The sequence below is a fragment of the Macrosteles quadrilineatus genome, unplaced genomic scaffold (genome assembly GCF_028750875.1).
Source record: "Macrosteles quadrilineatus isolate MER2022 unplaced genomic scaffold, UCM_ALF_1.0 Scaffold_153__1_contigs__length_253293, whole genome shotgun sequence".
In the NCBI taxonomy this organism is placed as follows: Eukaryota; Metazoa; Arthropoda; class Insecta; order Hemiptera; family Cicadellidae; genus Macrosteles; species Macrosteles quadrilineatus.
The window spans coordinates 99,895-125,733 of record NW_026542746.1 but is presented as its reverse complement, the minus strand read 5'-3'; the positions used below and the strand labels follow the sequence as shown (position 1 = coordinate 125,733).

At 36.9% G+C, this 25,839-nt stretch overlaps 2 protein-coding genes across 2 annotated transcripts; one reads left to right on the top strand and one right to left on the bottom strand.

The window, feature by feature from the left end:
* Positions 1-2,373: 2,373 nt before the first annotated feature.
* LOC128982177 (uncharacterized) lies at positions 2,374-7,973 on the bottom strand. The gene is made up of 2 exons (XM_054401235.1): positions 7,905-7,973; positions 2,374-7,471 (listed from the first exon to the last, which is right to left on the bottom strand). Exon 2 carries the CDS (start codon positions 7,417-7,419, stop codon positions 2,374-2,376), a length of 5,046 nt encoding a protein of 1,681 aa, XP_054257210.1. The 5' UTR covers positions 7,420-7,471; positions 7,905-7,973.
* A 2,969-nt stretch (positions 7,974-10,942) lies between these two features.
* LOC128982176 (microtubule-associated serine/threonine-protein kinase 2-like) lies at positions 10,943-24,788 on the top strand. Its single transcript, XM_054401234.1, has 8 exons — positions 10,943-11,048; positions 11,278-11,505; positions 12,003-12,198; positions 13,626-13,754; positions 14,684-14,871; positions 18,965-19,179; positions 19,845-20,177; positions 21,042-24,788. Exons 1-8 carry the CDS (start codon positions 10,943-10,945, stop codon positions 22,182-22,184), a joined length of 2,538 nt encoding a protein of 845 aa, XP_054257209.1. The 3' UTR covers positions 22,185-24,788.
* Positions 24,789-25,839: the final 1,051 nt, after the last annotated feature.

Here is a 25,839-nt window from a genome sequence, read left to right as displayed (position 1 = left end):
CTGTTATATTAGTGTTTAAAGGAGTACAATGTGCAATACACAAACTTATATGTTTGATTTTGAATTAGAATGTTCATATTGAATTCATTTTGAACTTTACACCATATAAAACAACTCCCCATTTCATCAAGAATTTCAATATTTTTGTCTAATTGGTTTTCACATGATATAACATAATATCAACTGAGCGTATTTTCGCCCAAATTTGAAGGATGAGCTTAGAAAGGAGTCAGATAACTTACTTTGATTTTTGATTGGTTGTTTATTAGTCAGACCTATTTTTAAAAGCCCAATGCAAAGATTAGTTGTGACCAATTTCGAACTACCGAAATGATCCCATTCTACTATACAAAGTACTCTGTCATTGAAAAACTACGTTTTGTACACTTAAATGTGCAAGTGTTGGAGTTGTGGGCTCGAAACAGATTTTGACCCCGAATACGACTACTTTTTCTCAGGATAAAACCAGATATTTTCACAAAACCTAAAAAATCGGAAAAGTACTCTACTCAACCGAAATATGCTCGGATATTTTTAAAACCTTGAATTTTAATGCTTATATTTGCGCACCTTAGTACCTTTGAGAGGGATTGGAGTAGTCGTAGTTAATTCCTTCTGACATGACGCGGATTGTAAGCGTAAGCGTGAGACGCCTCTTGGTCTAGACACTAGACACTAAACACTGCCTTCATGATCGATACCTGTCAGCCCAGCTCACCTGTCATGTCAATGCCTTCTGTATCTCGTCGACGTTGCCGTTTGCACCAACAATGCTAGGAATTTGAATTTGCGTAGCATATAACTTATTTTATCGTTGTATTTTCAAGTCAGAGTTAAGTATTTTGGGAGTGTGAGTCTAGTAGAGCGTGGGGTTTCGGTCCTCAAGGTTCAAGGTTCGAATACCGCTGTTCGCCAATGACTATATACGATATCGTGACCATCTAAACTTATGAAGTAAAACGTTACTGGACTAAGTTTTAGAGCCTAGCGTCTTAGAATTTGAAAGAAATGCATACAAATAGAGTAAATTTAAAGAAGACCTTTTCCTAATTGTACGACCAAAGTTTAGTTGGGGCCAATTTCGAACCACCAAAATCGACTACTTTTTCTCAGGATCAAACCAGATATTTTCACAGTACATAAAAAAATCTGAAGCCGTTTGGTGAACATAAACCAAAGTCTAGAATATTCAAAGATCACCTAAATCATTTATTAGTCAAAGTTAAAATAAAATAACTTCCAAAGGCAGTTTTACATTGAGTAGACCAGTGTTCGAGTTAATAACATCTAACACTCCTCTGGGATAGGGGTTTGAAAGGGGGAATTTGAGGGGAAGTCTGTCGTCTACAGGTGGGAGTGGGATGGGGGAAGGGGAGGGAGAATGGGGAGAAGTTGAAAACGGAGTGGGGGAGTTATAGTTATAACTCAGGTTATCAGTAACCTCACGTTTCAAACCCAATAGAGTGGTAGACACCCGAGTCAGATTGCTACAATCGATCACAGTATGCGCCAATAGATGGCCAATAGCGGCAACAATCAAATTGGGTTAATTGTCGCCAAACACGCATGTTAGTTCTTGTTTTGACTTTCGTCGTTGGTCACTTGGTCCATCCTTGACCACCTTGTGTTTTCGCAGCAATAGGTCAAAGTTATTGGGGGGTAAATTTCGATATGGTGGACTGTATAAAAAATGAGGGATGTGAGATATATTATGTTAAGATCAGCTTTAGAGACACACTGTGAGCACAAAATAATAAACTTTTAAATAGGAAGAAATGTGATTTGGTACCTTCCTTTTTACTGAAGTGATGTCTAGTAGACCGTTGACGCACTTGATGTTTGCTGGCCAGCTTTCGCGTACGCGACCGGTAGTTGCACCAAGAACAGTTTGAATACAGTTTTTAACTATTCAGTTCACTTTTTTGTTAGGTGTGTCACAAATAAATACATAAGATAAACATACGATAATATAAGTTCAATTTATATGCCACAAATAGAGTAGGGGAATATTATAATACAAAACTAGGGAAAATGGCGAGAACATGATGCCGGGTTGAAGAGTACATGAGGAATGGGGGGAATTGCCAGACATCACGTGACAGGGCAAGGGTCAGAACAAAATATGAATGAAGTCTGGATTCACCTAGGTTGCGTAGATGCTTGAATACGGAACATGCCGCCCGCCTTGAACCATACATGGTTCAACAGATTCATAAATTGATTCATTGACTCATAAATGGGCACAAGTAATACAATGTAGATATATATACACAATAGATAATGATGACACACCTAATTATAAAATATGATAAATATGATAATTATAAATATAAATAAACATGAAATAGGACATTAAATAGAAATATTTTGTGATTAGGGGAGCGGGTACACCTTGGTAGCAGGGCGACAGAAGATTCCTCTCGAAGTCTTGATGGAGACAACTCGAACGATGCCATCTGCTCCAGGTGATGTCTTCACAATGCGACCAAGAGGCCAGAGAAGTGGTGGTGTTTTTGGGTCATGGATAATGACTAAATCACCTACTTCAAGATTCTTGTTTGGCTTTATCCACTTTTTCCTTTGTTGAAGCTGGTGCAAATACTCTTGGTGCCACCTTCTCCAGAAGCGTTGATGTAGAGCCTGAACTGTTTGCCAATGCTTTAGTCGATTGTCAGGAATATCGGATACATTTACTTCAGGTACTGCGACAAGAGATGTCCCGATGAGAAAATGACCTGGGGTGAGTGCTGTGATGTCAGATGGATCTGCTGATAGAGCTGTTAGTGGACGAGAGTTCAATACTGCTTCCACCTGCGTGACAAGGGTTATCAGCTCCATTAGTGTTAGAATTTGATCTCCAATTACTCTCTTGAGATGGTACTTTGAGCTCTTTATGGCACTCTCCCAAAGGCCTCCTTGGTGAGGCGCGGCTGGTGGTTGGAAATGAAAATTAATTGAATGATCGAGGGCGAAGTTAGTGAGAGCATCTTGAGTATTCCTTTCATCAATGAAATTCTGGAAGGTCTTATTCAGTTGCTTGGAGGCACCGACATAGTTCGTTCCACAATCAGAGTATAGGTGAGCACAAAGTCCACGACGAGAAACAAATCTTTTAAGAGCAGCAATGAATGAGTCCACTGAGAGATCAGTTACAACTTCCAAGTGCACCGCTTTTGTGGTAAAGCAAACAAATAGGCAGAGGTATGACTTAAGCTTTTGAGAATTCCTAGTGGTGTGTACTTTCACTTCAAAGTGACCGCTATAATCCATGCCAGTATGATAGAATGGTCTTACAGGCCGTAGTCGAGTTTCGGGTAAGTCTCCCATAAGTGGAGGTTGATTTGTAGGTTTCAACTTAAAACATCTTTGACATTTAAAGATTACAGATCTGATTACACTACGAGCAGATAATATCCATACTTCTTGAGTGAGGATCGATTGCAGCAACTGAGGGCCTGCGTGTAAATATTTGAGATGATAGTGCATGACCAACAGTTTTACAACATTATGAGATTTAGGTAACAGGATTGGGTATTTGGCATCTTGAGTAAGGTTTGAATGTTTCAACCTACCGCCTACTCTTACCAAACCGTTATCGTCAATGTAAGGTGATAACCGAGCCAGTCTTAAGCTGCACTGAGTGCCCTTTTTCAGAGCTGTGATGTCATCCTTGAAAGATGAAATTTGAATGAGTTTGAAGAGATTCATTTTAGCAGAAGAGATCTCTTTATAACTAAGTTGTCCAGCTAGTCGGGCGTTCCCACAAATATTATGGATGAATCGTAGAACATAAGCAGTGACATTTACAAGTTTTCTAAAGCATGAGAATTTTTCAAGTAAATCAAATCTGTAATTTTCTAACTTTTCAACGTTAACTAGGACATTCAAGGGATTTGGTTTGACTTCAAGAGTGTCTTGATCAGTGATTAAACTGAATTCGGGCTTTGGCCAAAGATCTGATGACAAGTATAACCATTCAGGTCCCTTCCACCACAATTGGTGGCTTAAGAGTTGAGATGGGGAGAGTCCTCGGGTTGCACAATCTGCTGGGTTGTCTAGGGACTTGACGTAATGCCATGATTCAGGAGAGATTAATTCTTGTAGTTCTGAGACACGGTTGGCCACATAGACTTTTAAGCGATAGGGGTGAGTGCGTATCCATGTAAGAACAATGGTAGAGTCACACCAAGCATACATCGAGTCAATCTTAATGTGGGACGAAAGAAGATTTGAACAGTATTGCAGGAGCTTTCCAAGTAGGTGAGCACCGCACAGTTCGAGACGAGGCAGAGATACTCTTTTTAGTGGGGCGACTTTAGATTTGGCCATTATCAGATTAATTTTAACATCATTCGATAAGTTGATCACACGGAGGTAGACTACTGCAGCATATCCTTTCTCCGAAGCATCGCTGAAACCATGAAGTTCTGCAAGCTTATGAGTTGAGGTAAAGATGTAACGTGGGATCCTTAGGTTTTGGATCACGGGTAGTTCTTCTAAAAAGGAAATCCATTTTGTTCTTATCTCATCTTGAATTGGATCATCCCATTTTAGACCTGTGGTCCAAAGATATTGAATGAGTGTTTTAGCCCAAAATATTACAGGTGTGAGAAATCCTGGGAGATCATAGAGTTTAGCGATTGTTGAGAGAATCATTCTCTTGGTTAGCAAGTGGCCTACTTCAACATTCTTTACTTTGTATGAGAGCATGTCTGTCTCTGGGGTCCATCTTAAACCCAATACACTGTAGAAGGCCTCACTACCATCAGTCAACTCCACTGGTGATTCTTTGTGTTCGACTGGAATCTGATCCAAGAGTTGGGGTGCATTACTGATCCACTTACGGAGTTCAAAACCGCCTTTAGACAGCAATGTTTTCAGTTCATTTTGAGCTGACATAGCTTTATCGAGATCTTCAGCTCCAGCTATAATATCATCATAGAAGATAGACTTGGTCAAGATATCAGAAGCTTGTGGGTATGGTTGACCTTCGTCCAAAACTAGCTGGTGCAAGGTTTTGATTGCAATAAAAGGGGAACAATTAAGCCCATATGTAACTGTATTGAGTTTGTACGTTTGGAGTGGATCATCTGGACTAGCGCGCCAGTATATCATTTGATAACTTTTGTCCTTATCAGAAACCAAGATCTGACGATACATTTGACGTATGTCACAGGTGAATACAATTTTATGACATCTAAAATACAATAAAACATCACTGATATCATTTTGAAGTTTGGGACCAGGCATGAGAATGTCGTTCAATGATATGCCATTAGTAGTTTTAGCGCTGCCGTCAAAAACAACACGTATTTTTGAATTTGGGGGATTCTCCTTGAAGACACCGTGGTGAGGCAAATAATAGTATTCAGAGGTGGGAGGTTCTTTACAAATAGTCATATGACCTGATTCAATGTAGTCATCCATAAATTCAGAATAGAGCCTTTGTAACTCGGGTTGATTAGAGAATTTCCTTTCCATCGAGCTAAGTCTCAATTGTGCTTTGGTACAAGATTCACCAAGAGGGGAATGATTTGGTTTCTTGGGCAGCTCGATTATGTAACGACCTGAGTCATCACGTCTATGGGTGTTTTCAAAATGTTGTAAACAGAGGGTATCTTCCTCAGTCTGAGCCTTGATCCGTATTGGGGGTTCTTCTAGCGTCCAGAATTTTTGAAGTGAATTATGAAGGTCCAAATCATGAGTTGTCAAGAGTGAGATGGGAAATGTGTTTGATGAGTTTCCTGCTACAGAGGCTACAGGAGCGAGGCCCATCACAACAAAACCAAAAATGGTTCCAAGAGCTTGAGGTAAATTTTGTCCTAATCTATGCTGTTCGCCTGTGAGGGTTAGGGCAAATAAGTCTGCACCGATAAGTAAATCTATCTCTCCAGGCTGATCGAAACAGGGATCGGCTAGGATAAAATATTTCAAAGATTCCTTAACCTGGTGTGAAACTGGTATCTGAGGCAGGGGTGATGTGATACTACTCAAAACCATACAAGGATGGTTTTTAGCCAAAGGATTTCCATTGATCGCAGACATGTTGACATGTACGATACCTCTAGAATTAATAACTGCACCAGAGATTCCTTTTATTTCATCATGGAGTCGAGTACGTGGGGCGTTGATGAGTTGAATAGCTTTCTCTGATATAAGGGTAAGTTGGGCAGCGGAGTCGAGCACAGCACGGAGTACAGTATGTTGACCATGTTGTGAAGAGACATGAACTAAACATGTACCAAGAAGGATTGTGGTTTTAGTTGGATTGAGTTGACTAGACAATCCTACAAAAGCATTAACGTTTGTAGAAGCAGTAGGATTAATAGTTGTTGTATTCTTTGAAGATGAATTAGGTGTGTAGGTCTTATTTTGAGGAGACAGCTTAGTTTGATAGCTTGACTGTGCCTGAAGTGAACTACGTGTGGGCTCATGCAATAGAGTATGGTGATGTTTGGAACAAATCTGACACACTTTACTTGAGGGGCAGTTGAGTGTGTTATGAAGATAACCGAGGCAGTTTGTACAAATCCTATTCTTGCGAATAAACTCAGATCTTTCACTCACACTTCTAGCTAGGAAAGCTTGACACTTGTATATGTTGTGATCTGCAGCTTGACAAAATCTACAAGAGTTGGTTGTGGCGACAAGAGCAGTTTTTGTATGGTTGGTGAAATGTGGCTTACTTTCACGCGTAAACTTATTAGGCCTAGTTATGTTTGTAGGACACTTTAGGCCAGTGGAATACTTTGAGGTAGATGGTGAACTGAGACAAATACTAGCACCTTCTAAACGTTTGAATTCCATTTCAAGAAAGGTCATTAAATCATTAACAAGAGGGATCTCGTTGTTTAAGGCGCGAGAGTCTTCAAAAGATTTTCTAATATCAGCTGGGATCTTCTTTAAAAGTGTTAAGACTAACAGGGTGTTTTCAGTTGTAATGTCATGATTTAAGTTTTTCAAGGCTTGAGTATTTTCCTTATATACAGTGAGAAATGATTGTAAGCTCTTAAGCGAACCACTAGTAATGGGCGACAAATCCAGAATTTTTGTAACGAGCTGAGTGACAATACGTCTCTTGTTTTCATAGCGATCCTTGAGAAGTCGAAGGGCTACCACATAGTTTTCAGGAGTAATATTAAGACTCTTAACCAAGTCTAAGGGCTCACCACTCAGGGCACTAAGCAAATACTGAAACTTATTCACTGGGGAGACAGAATTATTCGCATTGACAGAGGCTTCAAAAATATTATAGAAACTAACCCACTCTTCATAGTTACCACTAAATTTAGGCAACTCAAATTTAGGCAGGCGCAGAGAAGCTGGAGGTGGAGTAGGTGTTACAACAGGTTCAACTGGCAAAAGAACTTTAATGTCACTTATAAGGGCTACATACAAGTCAGAAAGTTCATCATGCATTGAAAATGATTCCTCCTCATCACAATCAGAAGCAGGGTCATCAGTCACAACTCTATTAAATAAAGTTTTAAAGTCAGTAAATAGATCTCTGACCTCCTCATTATAATTGTGTAAACGCTGTATATTAGCAGGAGTCAATTCTTGACCTTCAGTTCGAGGAAGTTGGTTTGACAAATATTTATTTATTTTCTGAAACCTGTTTTTAACAAGTTTTGCTTTTCTTTGTAGGGTAGTGAATCTCATCATGAACAAACAAATTAAATAACACACAACAAGAATAGATGAGTTTTCATAAAATAGCCCAAAATCTTAAATTAATAATGATCTCATAAATCTAGGCCTACTGAAGTGCATAAATCAATTTGCAATTCAACTTCAATAGTAAAGTGAAGTCAATTATCAATTTGTTATTATCACCAATAATCTCTGTTGACAATAATATTTACAATAATGAATAAAGAGAGCATAGCAATAACAATAATTACCAGTTTTCTCCAGTTCAGGACCCTTTTCAATTAGTATTTGATTAAATAAATAATGTCTTCATTTTTCAACAACATAAACAAACTTGCAGGTTATGTTGATAGTTGATATGTTCAATTCAATATCGGGTTATATTTAAACAAACAGCTGATGTAGATGAACAGAGTTTTGATGAGTTGAGTTTTCAGTTTAATAGCAGACAGGTGATTGGTTCGTCCTCAGTTCCACCGTTTCACTAATCTTGCAGGTTATTGGTTGCCATGTAGCGCAGAGCGATCTGTTGGCGAAGTTGAGAACTACCAACTACCAAGGTGTATCGCAAAGGACAGAACGTTGTTGCAAAATGGCGGACAATGGGATAGAATATTTCAGGGAAATAACTACTAACTAACTTTGCAATTTTATTTATACACCCAAATAATAAGGCTGAATTGATTGTGAGACCTTATTATTTAAAAGGATTTTATGGATGAGATGTGAATAAATATTCAATCCTAAAAATGTTCTACGCTTGATTTATTTCAAGACAAACTAGGTAGGCCTAACTTGACGTGATTTAGGTGACAGTGACAAAATTGAACATGAAAATAATTGTCTGGTATGAAACAGGAATGAATGGACATTAAAATTGTTCGTAATAATGTTTCACAAGACAAAATATTACCAGTTAGGGATGTGACACTGATCATAAACATTCATTTGAGAAATAAATTATTGTACTGTATCAATTATATTTTAATTGGCAAATGTAATCCGGGTTGACAGGACCAGCGAATGGGGGGTAAACTTCGATATGGTGGAGGTGGACTGTATAAAAAATGAGGGATGTGAGATATATTATGTTAAGATCAGCTTTAGAGACACACTGTGAGCACAAAATAATAAACTTTTAAATAGGAAGAAATGTGATTTGGTACCTTCCTTTTTACTGAAGTGATGTCTAGTAGACCGTTGACGCACTTGATGTTTGCTGGCCAGCTTTCGCGTACGCGACCGGTAGTTGCACCAAGAACAGTTTGAATACAGTTTTTAACTATTCAGTTCACTTTTTTGTTAGGTGTGTCACAAATAAATACATAAGATAAACATACGATAATATATAAGTTCAATTTATATGCCACAAATAGAGTAGGGGAATATTATAATAAAAAACTAGGGAAAATGGCGAGAACATGATGCCGGGTTGAAGAGTACATGGGGAATGGGGGAAATTGCCAGACATCACGTGACAGGGCAAGGGTCAGAGCAAAATATGAATGAAGTCTGGATTCACCTAGGTTGCGTAGATGCTTGAATACGGAACACATGAATTACTTGGCTGGATTGGGTAGGCTTGCGGTAAATACTGTATTGGAATTTGTCACTATTGCGTGTGATGGTTAAGTCAAGATAATTAATTTTTCTGTCCTGTTCTATTTCATTTTTGAATTTGATTTTTGGGTGTTTGTCATTCAGAAATTTGGTGAAAAGATCGATTTGTCTGGCATTGCCTTTGAATACGCATATTGCGTCGTCAGCACACCTCTGATAGAATATAACTTTATCTTTATATTTTGATGTTTCGTTGATGATATGCTTGGTTTCAAAGTCGTTAAGAAACAATTCGGCTAATATGCTGGATAATTGTGAACCCATTGCTAACCCTTCCTTCTGTATGTAGTAATTGCCTTTGTATTCAATGTAATTTTGTTGTAAAATTACTTTGGTTAGGTCTATCAATTCTTTGATTTTGTTTTGGCATAACGTGTTGTTTTCTGTCAATCGTTTCTCGAGTATTGCAATAGATTCCTCAACAGGTATGTTGGTGTACATGTTCTCAACTAACATCAAGAGACATGAGAGTATGTCCGTTTGCGGGTTTGATTTCATTTAACTTGTCAATTAGTTCAATGCTATTGCGCAAGCTGAAGTTGGGGTTCAGTTTTATGTTGTCTCTAATTATTCTGTCAATTTTCTTAGCTGTACGGTATGCTGTGGCTGATGTTTAATTTACTAGTGGTCTTATTGGTATGTTTGGTTTATGGACTTTTGGGAGTCCCCTAAATTTCGGGGCGTGTGGGGCTGTGATTTTGAGGTATCTTTTTGTTCCGTCTAAAAGGAGGTACTTCGACTTGTTGATCTTTGAGTTTATGTCCTTGAGGAAACGTGGGGTGGGATCATTTTTTAACTGTTCTATGTTATTGTTGGTGATGAACTGGCTTATTTTTTGGTCGTACTCATTTTCATACATGATTACTGTGGTGTTACCTTTATCGGCTTTGGTCAATATGGCGTTATTGGAGGACAGTTTATCTTTAATTTCTTTAGCCACTCGGAAGTCTTTAATGTTAGAATTTTTTTGTTTTTGAACTTTGGGGATTACGGTAACACCACAGTAATCATGTATGAAAATGAGTACGACCAAAAAATAAGCCAGTTCATCACCAACAATAACATAGAACAGTTAAAAAATGATCCCACCCCATGTTTCCTCAAGGACATAAACTCAAAGATCAAGTACCTCTGCAATCTATAGGAATGTTTGACACAATAATTAGAGTAAACCAGGAATAAGCTGATCGAAACGTCACGTGACCTTGAACTGGACACTGCAATGCCAGTCGCCGCCGTCCCGACCAAACGCGTGCACGCACCGTGACGGTATCAAAATAAATGTTTAATGTAATGTGTTTTTCTACGTGTGTTCTGTGTTTTATGTTTTAAATTGATGACGAATCTAAGAAGAGAATAACCTGAGGATGTGGCAGTCGCCACGAAACATGTAGTTGTTTATCTACCAACACTAAACGGATATTGTAAGGTAACAATAATAATTTAATTAATATAAAGCAATATCCAGAAGTAGGACAATGAATTCTGATATAAAATGTTCTTGCTATTTTTGAGGTTATGTCGCCCTTACATAGTTTACCATGGGTAATATGCAACAATTTACCTATATAAGCACCCGTCAACCAAACTGACATGAATTGTTTACTTCTATGGCCGGAAATTAAACATTCAAGTTGATTTCTGTCGAAAATCAAACGCCCGTGACCATATGACTTGTCCCCCTGAGACCGGGCCGGACCATCCGGCTGCCGATCCAACCGAAGCCGAACTAGAGGGAGTCTACTGTACTCTAGCGTTGCGTGTGATTAACTACTGTACCTACTATACTTTTCTCTTCTCTACCTCCTAAATCTTTTCTGTGCCCCTATACTCCATTCTCTCTTTTATCTCTCTCTTTATTCCTCTGTCCTTTTTTTTCTTTCTTAACTCTTAACCTTTCCCTGGCCCTCCTTTGTTCTCTTGTTCTTCTTTTACTTCTCTCCTCTCCTGTTGGTAAAGTAATCCTGCTGAGGCAAAGACATGTATCTTGTGTGTTTTTGACAGCTCGTTTAGATCGTTACAATCATGACATCGGGGAGGATACGGATGACCCCGAGGAGAGCATTTTGTTTGGTACCTTCTCTTCATGCTCTCCCCAGTACAAGAAGGTTCAGTCTCGACTCAGCACACACAGCAACAGTGGGTCTAGTGATGATGCTCGCAAGTTCATCTTCCGTTGTGACTCTGACAACTCAAACACGAGTGAACAACCCTCCACAGCGCCTTTCCCTGGTGTGTAACCGTTTGAGAAAAACTTTTCTAGCATTCTAAAGTAACTTTTTTATATTGTTTATTGAGTGTCACCCCAATAGTCAGCAAGGAGCACAAATCAGTGAGCTCTGTGCCGATTTAAAAAAATGTTTGCACTATCTTAAGTATGTCAAAACACAATATAATTGAAGGCAGGCTACATAATTTTGAATAGAAGATAATTTTTGATCCAATGTGAAATGAGAATTTTACTCAGTGCAACAGCAAAATATTGTAATTGATACAATCTCCGCTCTTTATGGGAGTTTTTCCTTTAGTTAAATTTTTATTAAATCAAACATGTATACAAAGACTACGTTTTAGTACGCACCTCACTTTTTAATTGAATGCTACTTTTGATATAAAGTCATCCACTCCATCCATTATAATATGATAGTCAAACTTTCCCTCATGACTAGGCGTAACGTATGGTAAGATGCCAGGAGATGTGTTGTTCAGTTGGCTGTGTTTTCCTACAGGATTCGATCGTCTCCCTCTAGAACAGTCGTCGGGTGAAGAGCAGACTACAGTGTTAGGTACTGAACAAGTTAGCACACCAGAGTCGTCGCAGACAGAGAGTGACGATGTCTCGCCACAGGTGCAGCGCAAACGTCGTCTGCACTCCAGAGAGGGACTGCCTCGTTTCTCCATCTCAACAGAAGATGATCAGGCCAGGTTTGTGTGTCTGTAGTAACGATTGCCTTTTTTCAATTACATTATGTATATATTTTTTGAACCTTGTTTGTCCATGTTCTCTTTGCAAAACGAAAGCATCACATTGTCATATGAACTGACCTTGTATCACCCGTTTATGAACACATTCGCTGCGGCCCATCAATGGCAGGCATAGCCCTGGTGCGGCGCAGCGTGTTAAAAAAACAAGTTGATTTCTAAGCTTGCCAGACATGGATTTTACGAGGAAATTTACTACCAACCTACACCACAATTAATAGACTGGTATTAGAGACACAATACTAACGCGTACCAACCGTCTTCGACGAGATCCTGAGCCACTCTGACTGAGCAAACAATGCATTGCGCGCTGTGTCCCCTGGTACGCAGCCGCCTCGCACCACGGCACACCATGCCCAGGGACCCAGCCACAGCGATTGTGTTAAAAGGTCATTCACTGGTGCACTTACCCTATTATGCATTCATCATTGTGATTATAATCCGTGATCACACATCATGATCCCCGTGACATGATTAGTCACGTCGTTTCATGATCTCCGGCATCTGGGTCTTCCTCATGATTACCCCCCAGTGTTTGTGCCTACCCTAATTGTCTCCTTGTCATTATCATTCATACTATCAAAATAAAGGGGCTAGATTGGCCTGTGGTTGCAGTAACATTTTAAATTGTCGATCAAAGAAACTTTGCATATGTCTTCTGCAATTGCTATAAAATATACCCGTCTCAAAAGAACCTCAATATAATTCAAATTTTCCAATAATAAGGGAATAACAATAACCAGAATATCCAGGTCATTGACGTTCCTAGTTTGAAGTAAAAAGTTATTATTATCACCTTGCTCCGTGCTCAGTGGTATTCTAATAACCACCAGACCGTGTTCGTGCTGTAAATAACTGCCTGATTTTCAGTTCTGTTTCAGTACCCACTTTTCCTACAGGGAAGAAAACATTTTGAAAATTGTTTGTGTTTTATTTCTTTCAGCGACCCACCCAAATTGCTCCCTTGACCTACTGCTAGAGGGTCATAGCTTATTGTTTGGAAACACTGTGTTGGACTTTAAATTTAGGTCCTCTTTGTACACCATCACCAATACATTGATTGTTTCTTGGGACTGTTCCAAACTCACCTTGCTTTGCTTTACTTTGTCACATCTCAAGCACAGGAGGCAACCAAAAGTGAAGCTACCACATAAACCACATAAAACTACTTGTATGACTACTCCTAATTTCTGGTATCCCCTAATCCGTTTATGTTTCTTGATTCTTGATTTGAATATAAAATAATTTCTTTAGATTTACTTTATATGACTTTAAAATTTTGTTTAGTTTTCACTGTTTTCAATTAATATATATATTTTTACGTTGTACTGTTTTTATTTTCTCACCGTTTTTCTTTCTTTTACTACCAGACGCACAACTTGTCAGTTAATTTGGAATGTGGACAAGTCAAGCAGCAGTGGTGCTACAAGTGAGGACTCGTCCAGTTCACTCACTCACTCCCCCCTTGCTAACTCCATGTGTGTTGGTCGTGCGTTTTGGTTAGTTTATTTAATTTTTTCCTATTATTTACTGTTATTTTTTTACTATTGAAATTAGTCAAATATAAACTGAAATGCTTGTTTTTTTTATGAATGATGAGGAAAGGATTTAACCCATTGGGGAAGAAATTAATGTGCTGCCTACAGCGCCCTCGGTCAGCAATTAATTTTACCGAATTTGTAGACTTTCACTCTAATTGTCATATAAAAAAACCGTAGGTAATAATTAAATAATTCTTTTGCCATTTTGTTCAGAATAAAATTATCTACCAAAATATTGTAATTGGATAATCAAAGTGTAAAATTTAAAAAAATTAAATATAAAAATTATAAGAAACAAAAATAATTTTTTTAAAGTAAACTTTATTTACAAATTCCAAGATTAATCCAGACACCAAATGACACTATTATCATAACGTTCAATTGATTCCCTAAGTAGGAAAATCAACAGTTGTTTTTCTTTATAAGTAATAACATAGAAAAAATTTTTTTTTACCTTAACACAGATGATTTTGAATCATATCTGGTTTCCATGGAAACACAACCTTTGTTATTCCCAAAAATAAATTATTAAAAATACGCAAAACAAGAAGCAAGATATTCATAAACATTGTATAAAAGTAAAAAAAAATTTAAAAAAAAACAATTTGGGCTTGTAAGTCGGATTGCGGGCCTGCGGCGGCCAGACGAGTAACGCTCGTAAGTCGGTGCCAATGGGTTAAACACATATTGCGCACTTCAAATGTCACATTGGTCAATCATGACTTGAATGTATCACCAAGTTTTAAAAGCCCAGAAGTCATTACCCTCATCACTTATAAATTAACCCTCTATTTAAAAAATTTGTTTTTACTAAATATTTATTACTTAACCGAGCTACACAGAAGCTATATAATTTCCTGATTTTAATATGATTACCCTGCCAACAGCAACTCGGAGGTTTGTCCACCGACCCAAGGGATCACAAAGGATCTGTCTCCCATGGTAGAGAAGACTAAGGGTCTGCCTGCTGCTCTACGGATGGCTATCTCCCCAATCTTCCCGATATCCAAGCATCGCTCCAGAGCTGTCATAAAGAGTTTCTCTGCCTCCGGACTCTCTCTTATTATTCCACCAGGTTAGAACATCCCTCCGTGACATTCGAACCAATAATTTAAACTCCATTATTAACTCTAAACTGTACTTAGAATGGTTTAAAATACCTGTATATAGTAATTATTGGCTGCTGTAGTGGCAACTAGTTTCAGTTCATAGGTTGAACCATTATCAGTAAAGTCTAAACTTTATTATAGCTCGGTCGAGTCGCTTGTGTCAATGTCCTTTTGTTCATCTAGTGTTTTGTGTAAAAGTATGTTCGTTTTATGTATCCATGACTTGTGTGTTTGTTTTTTTTATTGAACTCTATAAATGACCTTCAAATGAAGCCTTTGGACTCCTTGTTGACCAAATTGTGGTTTAACCTAAGAACCTTAATTAGTTGCCACTACAGCAACTAAGGATTACTCTATGCAGGTAATGTAAATCATTTTAAGTAATCCGGAGGCTAAACAACTCTATGGAAATTTAAATTATACTATATCTATTAGTTATGTGTCAAAACTGAATCTCAAATCACAAAACCATCAAAACTTAAGAAGAAGAAAAAAAGTTTTGATTTTGAGATTCGATCTGTGAGTTTCGAGATTAAAAAGTTTCAAAATTGAAGATTTTGTCCGTTTTGTTTTTGAACTTTCTGGAATTATTTGGCGTTGTTAGTTATTACTATTGTTTAAAACACAGTTTACACACCATTTGGCAGCAATGGAGCAAACAGATCACCTTGAACAACGCTAATGAAACAAGTAAATTATATTCTAAACTGCAAAAGGCATCTTAAATACTGATAGTGGAACAACGTACAACAAAGTATCACATCAAGCTTATTAAACACAAATGAAAATTGTCCACTAATAAATACTAGTGTACATGTTGCTCAAAATCGAGCAATTTCAAATAAGTACATGAGTCGAGGAGTTACAAATAAACAAATGACTTGTTTAATAACTAATAACAGTCATAATTTCCGATGATTTTAAAAGAGTCAACTAAAATATTATTAACTGATAAAAATACTCACAATTTACATAACAATCCTATTCCAGTTTAAAGGGTTAATGTTTAGCTATCAAACTGTCCATGGACGGGAAAAGGTAAGCTTACAATTTAAGTCAAAGTAAAAAGGCTGTCAGATTTTATAATGTACCGTACCTAAGTTATGTAGCCAATTTGTAGGTGTAGGGTGTAGGCTACTTTAAACTCTACAGAACAGAGTTAGGCAAAAACTGGCAGAACTCTGAAATGGAGTTATTTATCATAGGCATACTTATATGCCAAATCCTTAAAATAAAAATGCAATGATTAATAACTTATATCATTAAACACAAACCAACATCCTAAACTTTTTAATACAACATAGATAATTTACACATTGACTGTTTACAATTAAATAATTTCTGACAACAGCTGGAGTTTCAAAACAATGTTTGTTTCCCATGTTAATCTTATGGAGAAATACGAAACTTTAAAAGGCCCCAGGGCCTCACCCTCTAATTATTTACCTAAAAAGAAAGTTTCCTGCACAACTTCACGTTACGCTCTTTCCAATGAGACCAAAAACATGTCAATCGGTTCAGTAGTTTCGGAGGAGTAAATCTCACAAAAATCCTGCTTGCGTATTAAATAAGTATAGATAATATATAATATAATATAAAATAAATGTTCTAATTAATCTAATATTCATGTTTATGTTCATATCAGTAGTTACATTTTTTGAGATTTTGTTATCAAAATTATTATTTTTTTTGTGTTTGAAGTTTATCAGTCTCATATTTATTTTATTTTGTTAGGGTCAGGAGTCAATATCTGTCAGTTTTCATTGCATAATAAACATTTTATTATTACCTGAATTTTTTGTAACCTTGATCAAGTTACTAAGAAAGTTTCACATTTAGGTTTTGAGATTCAGGATTCAATTTTTTAACCCTAGCGCCGGCAAACGCTGGATATATGGCGCCAATGCAGGCGTCAATGTTTATGAATTTTTTCAGCCGAAAATCCGTTAAAAACCCCTCAAAACTCATATCAAATGAAAATTCACGAGTTATAGTACTTATTTACAATACTTTTAAAATTTGTATACCTCTTTGGAGTGATTTGAACTCTATTTAAAAGATCGCGATCGCTTGTTATTGATTTCGTCGTCTGCCGCTGCCGCTATAAACAGTAAACAGTGTCGATCGGCAACGTTTGGATGTGTTTTTGTTTATTTTTATGCGTTTATTAGTGTTATTATTTGTAGTAAGTATTTAAATAAGGTGAATTAACATGTTAGTGGGTAATATGCACTATTTTTGATTGTATGTAATATATTAGTGTATAAGGTGTACGGTTTTGTACATGACCTGGGTTGGATGATTATTTGGTACCGTACTAGCGCGGGGGTACGATCAACATAATAATAGGGCTATCAAACAAAATACACAAAATAAGCTATATAAACTTAAATATTTTTGGAATCAGCACAAAATTTACTACAACTTTACAACTTACCTTATGATGATAAGTCTTACCTGCACTTAGCTACACGACGGAATATAAAAACATTTTATAAAAAAATTAATAATGCCTACAATTCGGAAAAACTAAAAAAAAAGTTTTTTTTGTAACCATGTAAACCACCTAGGCCTATATTATTGTTCTTTGTCTTATTCTGAACAAAATGATATATAATTATCCATAGTTATGTTGCTATTTCTGATTTGTATGATGGTTTAAAAACGATATTACATAATCAATAATATCCCTATGCCAGTACAGCGTAACACTAGTGCCAGCTCTAGGGTTAAGATTTGGTTTTGATTTTGAGATTAGAAATTTCTGGGTTTGACCATCACTTGGACGATAATAGTTGCCTTGTCTCACAGTTCCTATGCCTAATAATTATAAGACGTATTGCTCATTGAAGCATCATCAGGTGTCTCAAAACAACAACAAATATTTTCTCGTTCAAATGTGAGTTGTTAGTTACATTAAAGACAAGACAATACAGCAACAAACACCGGCATGTAACATTTAAAATATAAAAAAATTGAAAATGTCAGTGTCTGATGTCTGATCGTGTTACGTATTCAGATTGGTTAAACCCCTTATTATGTGTGATTTTTTAATTTTACCGGGAAAACCTGATTTTAGTGCTGTTTTGTTGCAATTAGGATTTCAGAAGAATTTAGAAGTGTTCAACACTCAGTGACATACTTTATTTGCTTGTGTAAATGCTCATGAAACTCCATTAGCGCATGAAAAATCTGACTGTTTAAACATCTTGAACATCGTCTGCAATTACGGCAAAATCGTGAATGTCTTCTGTGGTCACTGTGAAATCGAGAACATCATCCGCGATCGTGACAATCATCTATATTCAATCACACAAGTTCTAAACGCTTACTGCAATCGCAGAAATATATACTCAGCTCAACTCAAGTCGACCTGATCTTGGCCTGATGATTGTTTTTGGCCCGAACTTATCCCTTGGGCTAACTATTGGCCTAACCCGACCCAAAACTATCCGGGACCACACAGACCAAAAGTCAAAAGTTACACTAAAAACTAGAAAGTTAGTTATCACGACCAGGGAAACCAGGTTCTGCTGCTGGAAAAATTGGGAGGAAATGTGTGCATATTTCAGGAGTTCTGAGGCAACCCTGTTCAATGTAACAAACTTTAACTTGTAAGAGTCAATTTTATTTTGAATTGTGTTATCTGGTGGTGTTTTAACTATAGCAACACGTCTAATAGTTATAGGCCTAACATGTAAGAACTGTGAGAGAAGGTAATTAGCCTCTATTATTTACCTGTTATGCAATATCTAGGTCTTGGGGTGATGACCGCGTCGTTGAAAGAGTTAAACTAGAGGCTGACGTTTTGGATGCGGAGCAGCTATCCATCTACAGGGCAAACTACAATTCAACTTCTATTATGTTAAATAGTAGTTTGCCCCAACGATGGATAGCTACTAATATTTTATATTGAGGGTCGTTTGAAAAGTTACGTAAACAATTTTAACATATTAATCATTTTTTAATTTTTCAGAATAATTAAAGCAAGATTTAGCTGTATTTCCTTTCCATTACCAAACCATAGCTATTGAATACTGATCATTTGATGATGTGCAGCGGAAGACATGCCCCCACCTATCCAGTCTCCCGGAGGCTCAAGTACAGCCAGTTCCCGGGATACTTCCCCTTGTCGAGAACTCTCCCCCTTGGTCAACAGTCTGAAGCCCCCCATCATCATCCGGCGAGGACCTGCGGGCTTTGGCTTCACCGTCCATACCATCCGTGTGTATTATGGGGACACTGACTTTTACACCATGCATCACCTTGTCATGGTAAGCATTAGTGCCATGAACAGTTATAGTTATAACCGAATCAAACTTTATTCTTAAATCAATTATAACATAACATTTGTTAAAGAACAAATCCTTTCTCCATATGTGACAGTAACTCCAAAACGCAACCTGAAGAATTGCAAAGAATTATATTTCGGTTTTTCAGACAGTGTTGATTCATCTTTTTGGACATAGAATTGATCGTTGTAAAAAGAACACTGTAGCAACATTTCTATGATTACAAAAAAAAAAATACTACGGTTGTGAGGTATGTTGACAATGTTGTCATAATGACAAAAACAGTCAATATATTGCCACGACAGTCACAATGTCACTGTGATATTGTATATCATACCAATTGATGATTGTTGAAACAAACTGGACTGTTGTGCTTACTGCTTATACATGCTCATAAGCCGCCAAAGCATATTTTCCTTGCAGTTCAGAGTAATGTTGTTTTACTGATAGGGAGGAAGAAACCCCTATTCTAATACCATTTCCAGTCTAAAAGTATTTCATTCACTTCCGCCGATTTCTTCCAATAAGTGATTCATCCCAATCCTGTTCCGAAACATTAATTAAGTTTTGCTCATTCTTATGATGGATCAGGTTTTGCACAACTAGGACTAGGTTTTGCTAGGCTTACAATGTTATCAAAATTTCAGGCAGTTGAATGTGGAAGTCCTGCATTTGAGGCTGGGTTGCGTCCTGGGGACTTGATTACACACATCAACAGTGAAGCCGTCCAAGGACTGTACCATACCCAGGTGCTACAACTGCTGCTGGCTGGGGGCGACCACGTCACCATCCGCTCCACACCTCTAGAGAACACCAGCATAAAGTCTGGTGGCCGGCGCAGGGAGCCGGGCCAGAGCAAGCTGGCTCGCCGCAGTCAGGCCAAGCAGCGGCGACAGAAGCGTGATATTGGGGATAAGCGACGAAAAACTTCACTTTTTCGTCGCATCAGCAGTAAACGGGCTAGTGTGGAGATGCAGCAGGTGTGTTAAAAAATTGTATCCCTACTTATATAATATATAGGTACCATTAATTGTTAATATATAAGTACAACTGATTGTGCATATTATGCAGCAATATCAATTTTAAAAAATATGCAGCAATATCAATTTAAAAAAATATGAGGTGACTCAATTTTATATCAATCATTATCTATTAGAGGTGTGGGAACGACTAAATTTTCAAGCCGAGCCAAGTCTAAAAGCTCGAGCGATTAAGCAGCAAGTCAGAAAATTGTGGGGAGCTTTTATTATTACATTGTTATCACGATTGCAGATAGCTAGGAGGATTATAGTAATGAGGACATTGTGATAAATGCACATTACATCAAATTTACTAAAGCATTGCTGCTTTTATACTGGTAGTCATATCTGACATACTTTAAAGCCCCCACAGCTTTAACTTGTGGTTTTGTTGTGCATTGTTAAAGGTGTAACGAGATGATGGAATTTAAATTTGAAGACTCTTAAACTTTGTAGTTAGTTTATTATAATTCATAAAGTTAATTTAATGTAAATAATTAATTGCCTTAAATTTCATTTTGGAATGTAGAGTAATGACAAATCTATCTATTGAATAACATAACAGCACTTTCATTTCCATACAAAAGCTTGGCTCGAAAATGCTCAAGTCATGAAAATAGTTTTCACACCTCTTGCATGGCTGGCAGTTATTAAGTATTGATTCCTCCACTTCCTCCTAATTGCATTCACTATGTTTTGTAGCAAGGTAAATAAGTTTTTTTTTGTGCAGCAAGTCCAAACAAATTCAAATTCTAGACTTCACCAAATTGTTTTATGTTTTCAGCTCCTCAGTCCTGTGAATGTTTTATGGTGATTTTTTTTCAGATGGCTGCAGGTGTGTCGTCCCCTCCATTAGTAACTCCTAGCCGTAGTTTCCAGTCGTTTAGTAGAACACTCTCTCAATCAACCCCTGAGACCCCACCTACTGTGGAGACCCCCCGCCAGTCAGATTTGTCATCTAGCTCTGCTAGCTCTCCCTCTAGTTGCAGTCCCGGTCCTCCCACTACCCCCTACCAACGTCCCTCGACTCTACACGGACTGAAACACAAACTACACACCGCGGCCAAGTCAGTTCATTCTCCTGGCCGTCGTAAGTCTGTCGGACATATTCCTCTTTCTCCTCTAGCAAGGACACCATCCCCCTCCCCACTACCCTCATCCCCCACCCGATCACCTTCTCCCTTAGCCTTCCCCCCTGGCCACCAACCCGGCAGCTCTAACACCACTCAGAGCTACAGTCCAGGAACCTCTGTTGCCACACCCTCATCAGGTCCTAAAAAGGGTTTTGGACGAGCTAAGAGTGCTGAGCCGGGGTCGCCGTTGCTGAGACGAGCGTTGTCCCCTGATAGACTTCACCCTCGCACAGCTGAGAAGCCTGGACCCGCCTCCATCTCCCCGCTCTGTGACCCAGCCCTCAAGGTTACAATTACATCAGCTCCCAGGGTGACTATCACGTCCAAGTCACCTCCAGTCTTGAAGCCCATTGTTGTTGAGGAAGAAAAAGAGCAAGTCAAATCCAAGCCTTCTGTCAAAGCTATGGCTGACAATGATCGGAGTAGTAACAAAATAGAAGAAGAGTTCATGATAGGCAACAATCAGCCTTTGCCCCGTATCGCTGAAGAAAAAGATTCTCCGACTGCATTGAAAGAGGAACTTGCAAATTTGAAATCAGACCCGACGCTACTTCCAAAAGAATGTGTATTTACAACATGTGTTTTGAAACCTGAATCATCTCAGATTCAGCCTCCCGCTCTGAAATTAGAACCCAGCCCAGTTCTCCGAGAGCCACCCCCCTTGCCACAGAAACCGAGAAGTAAAGGATCCACTATTAAGGGAATCTGTTCAGGAAAGAAATGGAAGATGAGAGAAAATCAGACTCAAAAACAGAGTAAAGATGAAGATGCAACGGACAGTAAAACTTCAGGACCCCCCTCGACTTCTGGTATTTTGAAATCCGGGCGAAAGTAGTTTGGTAGTACCTTTCAAGTAGGTGCTTGTGTATATATATAAATATTTTTCTGTAAAGTTCTTTTTTTACTTGTACTACATACTTACCATTCAGTTTTTTTTTGTTTTTTTATAATGTGTATAGTTTATAATATTTACCGAGTTATGTTCGATTTTATGAGTATTCCTGTTAATATGTACACATAAAATGTAAATGTGATTTTAAATAGTACATAACTGTAGTATGACAGAATTGCGATCTGAGTGAAATAAACACCAGTCTTTCTTTCTTTTAAACATAGATTATATTTTTGTATCTTAACTTATGCGGCCACAGCAGAAGAGCTCTGTTGCTGGTTATTTTGAAAGTTAAACAAATAGTTTTAAGAATTTGTTGTGATTACTTTTAAAGTTGCTGGTTCAGAAATACATTTTTAATATACTAAGTATATTAGCAAGAAAGTGTTTAATTGTCTTTTTCTGTGGTAGGAGTTTTTTGTCCTGAATGTAAATGTTTTTATTTTTATATTTATTTAAATTGAAGTGCAGGTGTTATACCTTTCAATCCAATGCTGTTTCTCAGAATAGCCTAAACTCCTTTAGATTTGATAATCTTCGTGTAGTTATCCTTACTCTTACCTCCTAGGACAGGTGAATACTTTGGTAAATATTATTTGACCCAAGTATTGGAAGAAAACTTTTCAAAAATTGTAAATATTACCGTAGTAAAAATAAAAATACTTTGTTGTATTTTCTCCATGATGAGTCAATGGAAGTTCTTTGCTGAACAGTATTTAATATTATTATTATCTATCCATGTATGTAGCATGTAAACTTAAACTATAAAGTTAAAATAGATGAACCGAGCCCTCAAATAGCTAAATTGTTAGTTACTGAACTTATCTGCCTTAATAAAAAAGTAGTCCCAATATCGCAGATACGTTGAATACTGAACTTATTTTTTTCATAGCTTATTCAGATTTTTAAACATAACATTAAAATCTAAAACCTGATTTGTAGTTAAAAAAAGCTCTGTGATTTGCTTTGACATTTATAAGATTAAACACTAAACCTGTTAAATATAAACTATAAAGTGTTCAAAAAATAATACCCTATTACATTAAAATATTTATGCTTTATAATATGATACATTAAACTTTCAAACTACAGATGAATGACATAAAAGGTTTTATCCTCTAGCTTACTCTTGTGATCAATGTTGTCTCAGGGCAAGTTGAGGGAATGCACAATTGATTGAATGAAAACAGTACCACTTGATGTTTCTCTTTAAACCAAACTTATTGGAATTATCTTTAATTTAAAGTATTATTTTAAAATGTATAATAAATTTAAAACTGTTTATATTCATTTTAAAATAATTTGCTTTAATTGTCCCGTATATGCTTTGTTTCTACAAGATTTGTTTCATGTTACAAGTGTTAACATACGTGAGTTAAACAGTAAGATCTGCTTATTATTTATTTTTAATTTCTATTGAACTACGTTAAACGCTGCTCGGTTTGTCCTTCCTGTCTTTTGTGGTTTTCCTGTTCAGTGTGAAAGCGCAAGTGTGATATTTTGATGCTATCTAAAGGATTCTTCCTTTTTTGGATTTAGGATCCTTGTTTGCCATTTGATTTATTGTTCGTACTTACTAGACTAGTTTTATTTGTTACAGTTATGTAATCTGTCTAGATAAAAATGGGGTTTGAAGTCTCATTGTCCCTTGTTGTTGGCACGTATTCTTGTTGTAATGAGTGTGTATCCGTGTTAGATATTACCTCGGTCACCGTAGCTAAATGCTGACTGGTTGCTCCTCGTGATATAGTTCGCTCCGTTAGTGCAATACACCACTTAATTTGCCATATGTTAGTGGACGACCTAGTTAGACAGTTAAATTGTTAACGTCCATCAATAGTCAAGTGTGCCTCTTTCCAGTAAAGTCAGTATTCCAAGCCTTAAAAGAGCAATAAACCAGTGTTTCCTTTGCAAACAACACTCTCATTAACTTTGTATGAATTAAGAAAGCCCTAGTCAATTTTACTGTGTTTGTTTTTTCTATGTAAAAAAAATATTTAAAATGTTATTTTAGAGTGTTAAAACTACCTGAATTCTCTTCACCATCCATCTAAACAATCATCATGTCCATTATATTTATTGACCATTTCTTAAAAAAAATAGTAAAGTGAAAATGTAAAAGTTGTAGTGGTTTGTTTATAAATGTTAAACAAAGCAAGAGGGAAAATGCATGATTTATAAATAATTTCCACTGGTGTACTCATGGTTATTTATTATAATATTTATTTCTAGTACTGATGGGTTTTTTGAATGTAACTCGACAATGTTAAATTTTTGAAATGTTAGATTGAAGAAGGACCATTAGATTTTAAAATTTGTTGCCACCATTATATTTCACAATTTGTTGATGTCCTGTGTTTAATCTATTTTGTCTGTCTTGTTAGGTTATATTTAATTCTCAGATTGCCATGTACCATTGCCTGCTTATTAAATTTCTAGTTAAGTTTTGTTGCGCATATCTTCCGTTTTCCTAATGGTTTCTTCTTCATAATTTTAATTATTCCTCGATGATTGTTCAAAATAAATAGTTCTACTTCTTTTACATAATTGTTTTTCTTCCTTTTATCTACCTTATAGTTGTAACTGGTTTTGTAGTAATTTCATTAAAAATGCAATTAGGTAATAACAACAGAGCACAATTTGCACATTTTATTAGTGTTCCAAAACTAGTTTCTAAAGCTGGGTTTTCCTAGACGCGGAGTCGGCCAGCGGAGAGCGGACAACGGAGAGCGGAATTGAAATTAACATGGCATTCCGCTCCGCTGCTAGGAAAACAGTAACATTAAATTACCTAAGACCAGCTGAGTCCGCTCTCCGCGTTCCTCTCTCCGCTGGCCGACTACGCGCCTAGGAAAACCCGGCTTAAGGCAAAAGGAATATTACTAATACCTTTCAAAGAATAACTGAAGAAAAATTTTAAATTCAAGAAAAACATATAAAAATATAATATAAAAAATAATATGTTTTTTAAAACCGTTATGAGGAATAAAACTAATTTTAAATATTTAAAACACGATTGTATATCGACACCATAAAGAGTGGTGTACCTACCTCAATCAGGTTACGATTATAAATAAAAGTAGCCTATTTAAAATCCATCTTCGTAAACTGTTAACATTTTCTCATAGTTAAACTAGAATTTAATAACACAATACCAATTGGATGTCCGAACTATCATTTAGACGCAACACAGCCTTCTGTAAATAAATTCTTAAGAGCAAAATGTGTAAGACTTCTATCTTAGAGTTCTTAGCTAGAAGTCTTTTCCAAATGACCTTGCTGGACTTAAATTTACTTTGGAAAGTAGTGTAGTTCACAATGGTTTTTGCGAATTTCCCATGTAGGGAATAAGTTATTACCGTAGTAGGTACTCATGGACACCTGGACCTGGGAACAATTTACTTTTTTTTGAGGTCCTCAGAGGCCAAAAACACCCTCCGTTCAAATTCATCTTACTAATATTATAAATTTAAAAGTTTGTGTGTTTGTTTGAAGTTTAATCACACATTAACTACTGGACGGATTGGGCTGAAATTTGGCATGATTATTGCTCACATTCCCGATTAACATATAGGCATATTTTTATCTCAAAAATCCT

Coding starts and splice junctions, on each gene's coding strand:
- LOC128982177 (XM_054401235.1), bottom strand. CDS start 7,419: ATGCATGATGAACTTTCTGACTTGTATGTAGCCCTTATAAGTGACATT.
- LOC128982176 (XM_054401234.1), top strand. CDS start 10,943: ATGACTTGTCCCCCTGAGACCGGGCCGGACCATCCGGCTGCCGATCCA. Junction 19,180..19,844: donor CCATGCATCACCTTGTCATG/GTAAGCATTAGT, acceptor TCAAAATTTCAG/GCAGTTGAATGTGGAAGTCC. Junction 20,178..21,041: donor CTAGTGTGGAGATGCAGCAG/GTGTGTTAAAAA, acceptor ATTTTTTTTCAG/ATGGCTGCAGGTGTGTCGTC.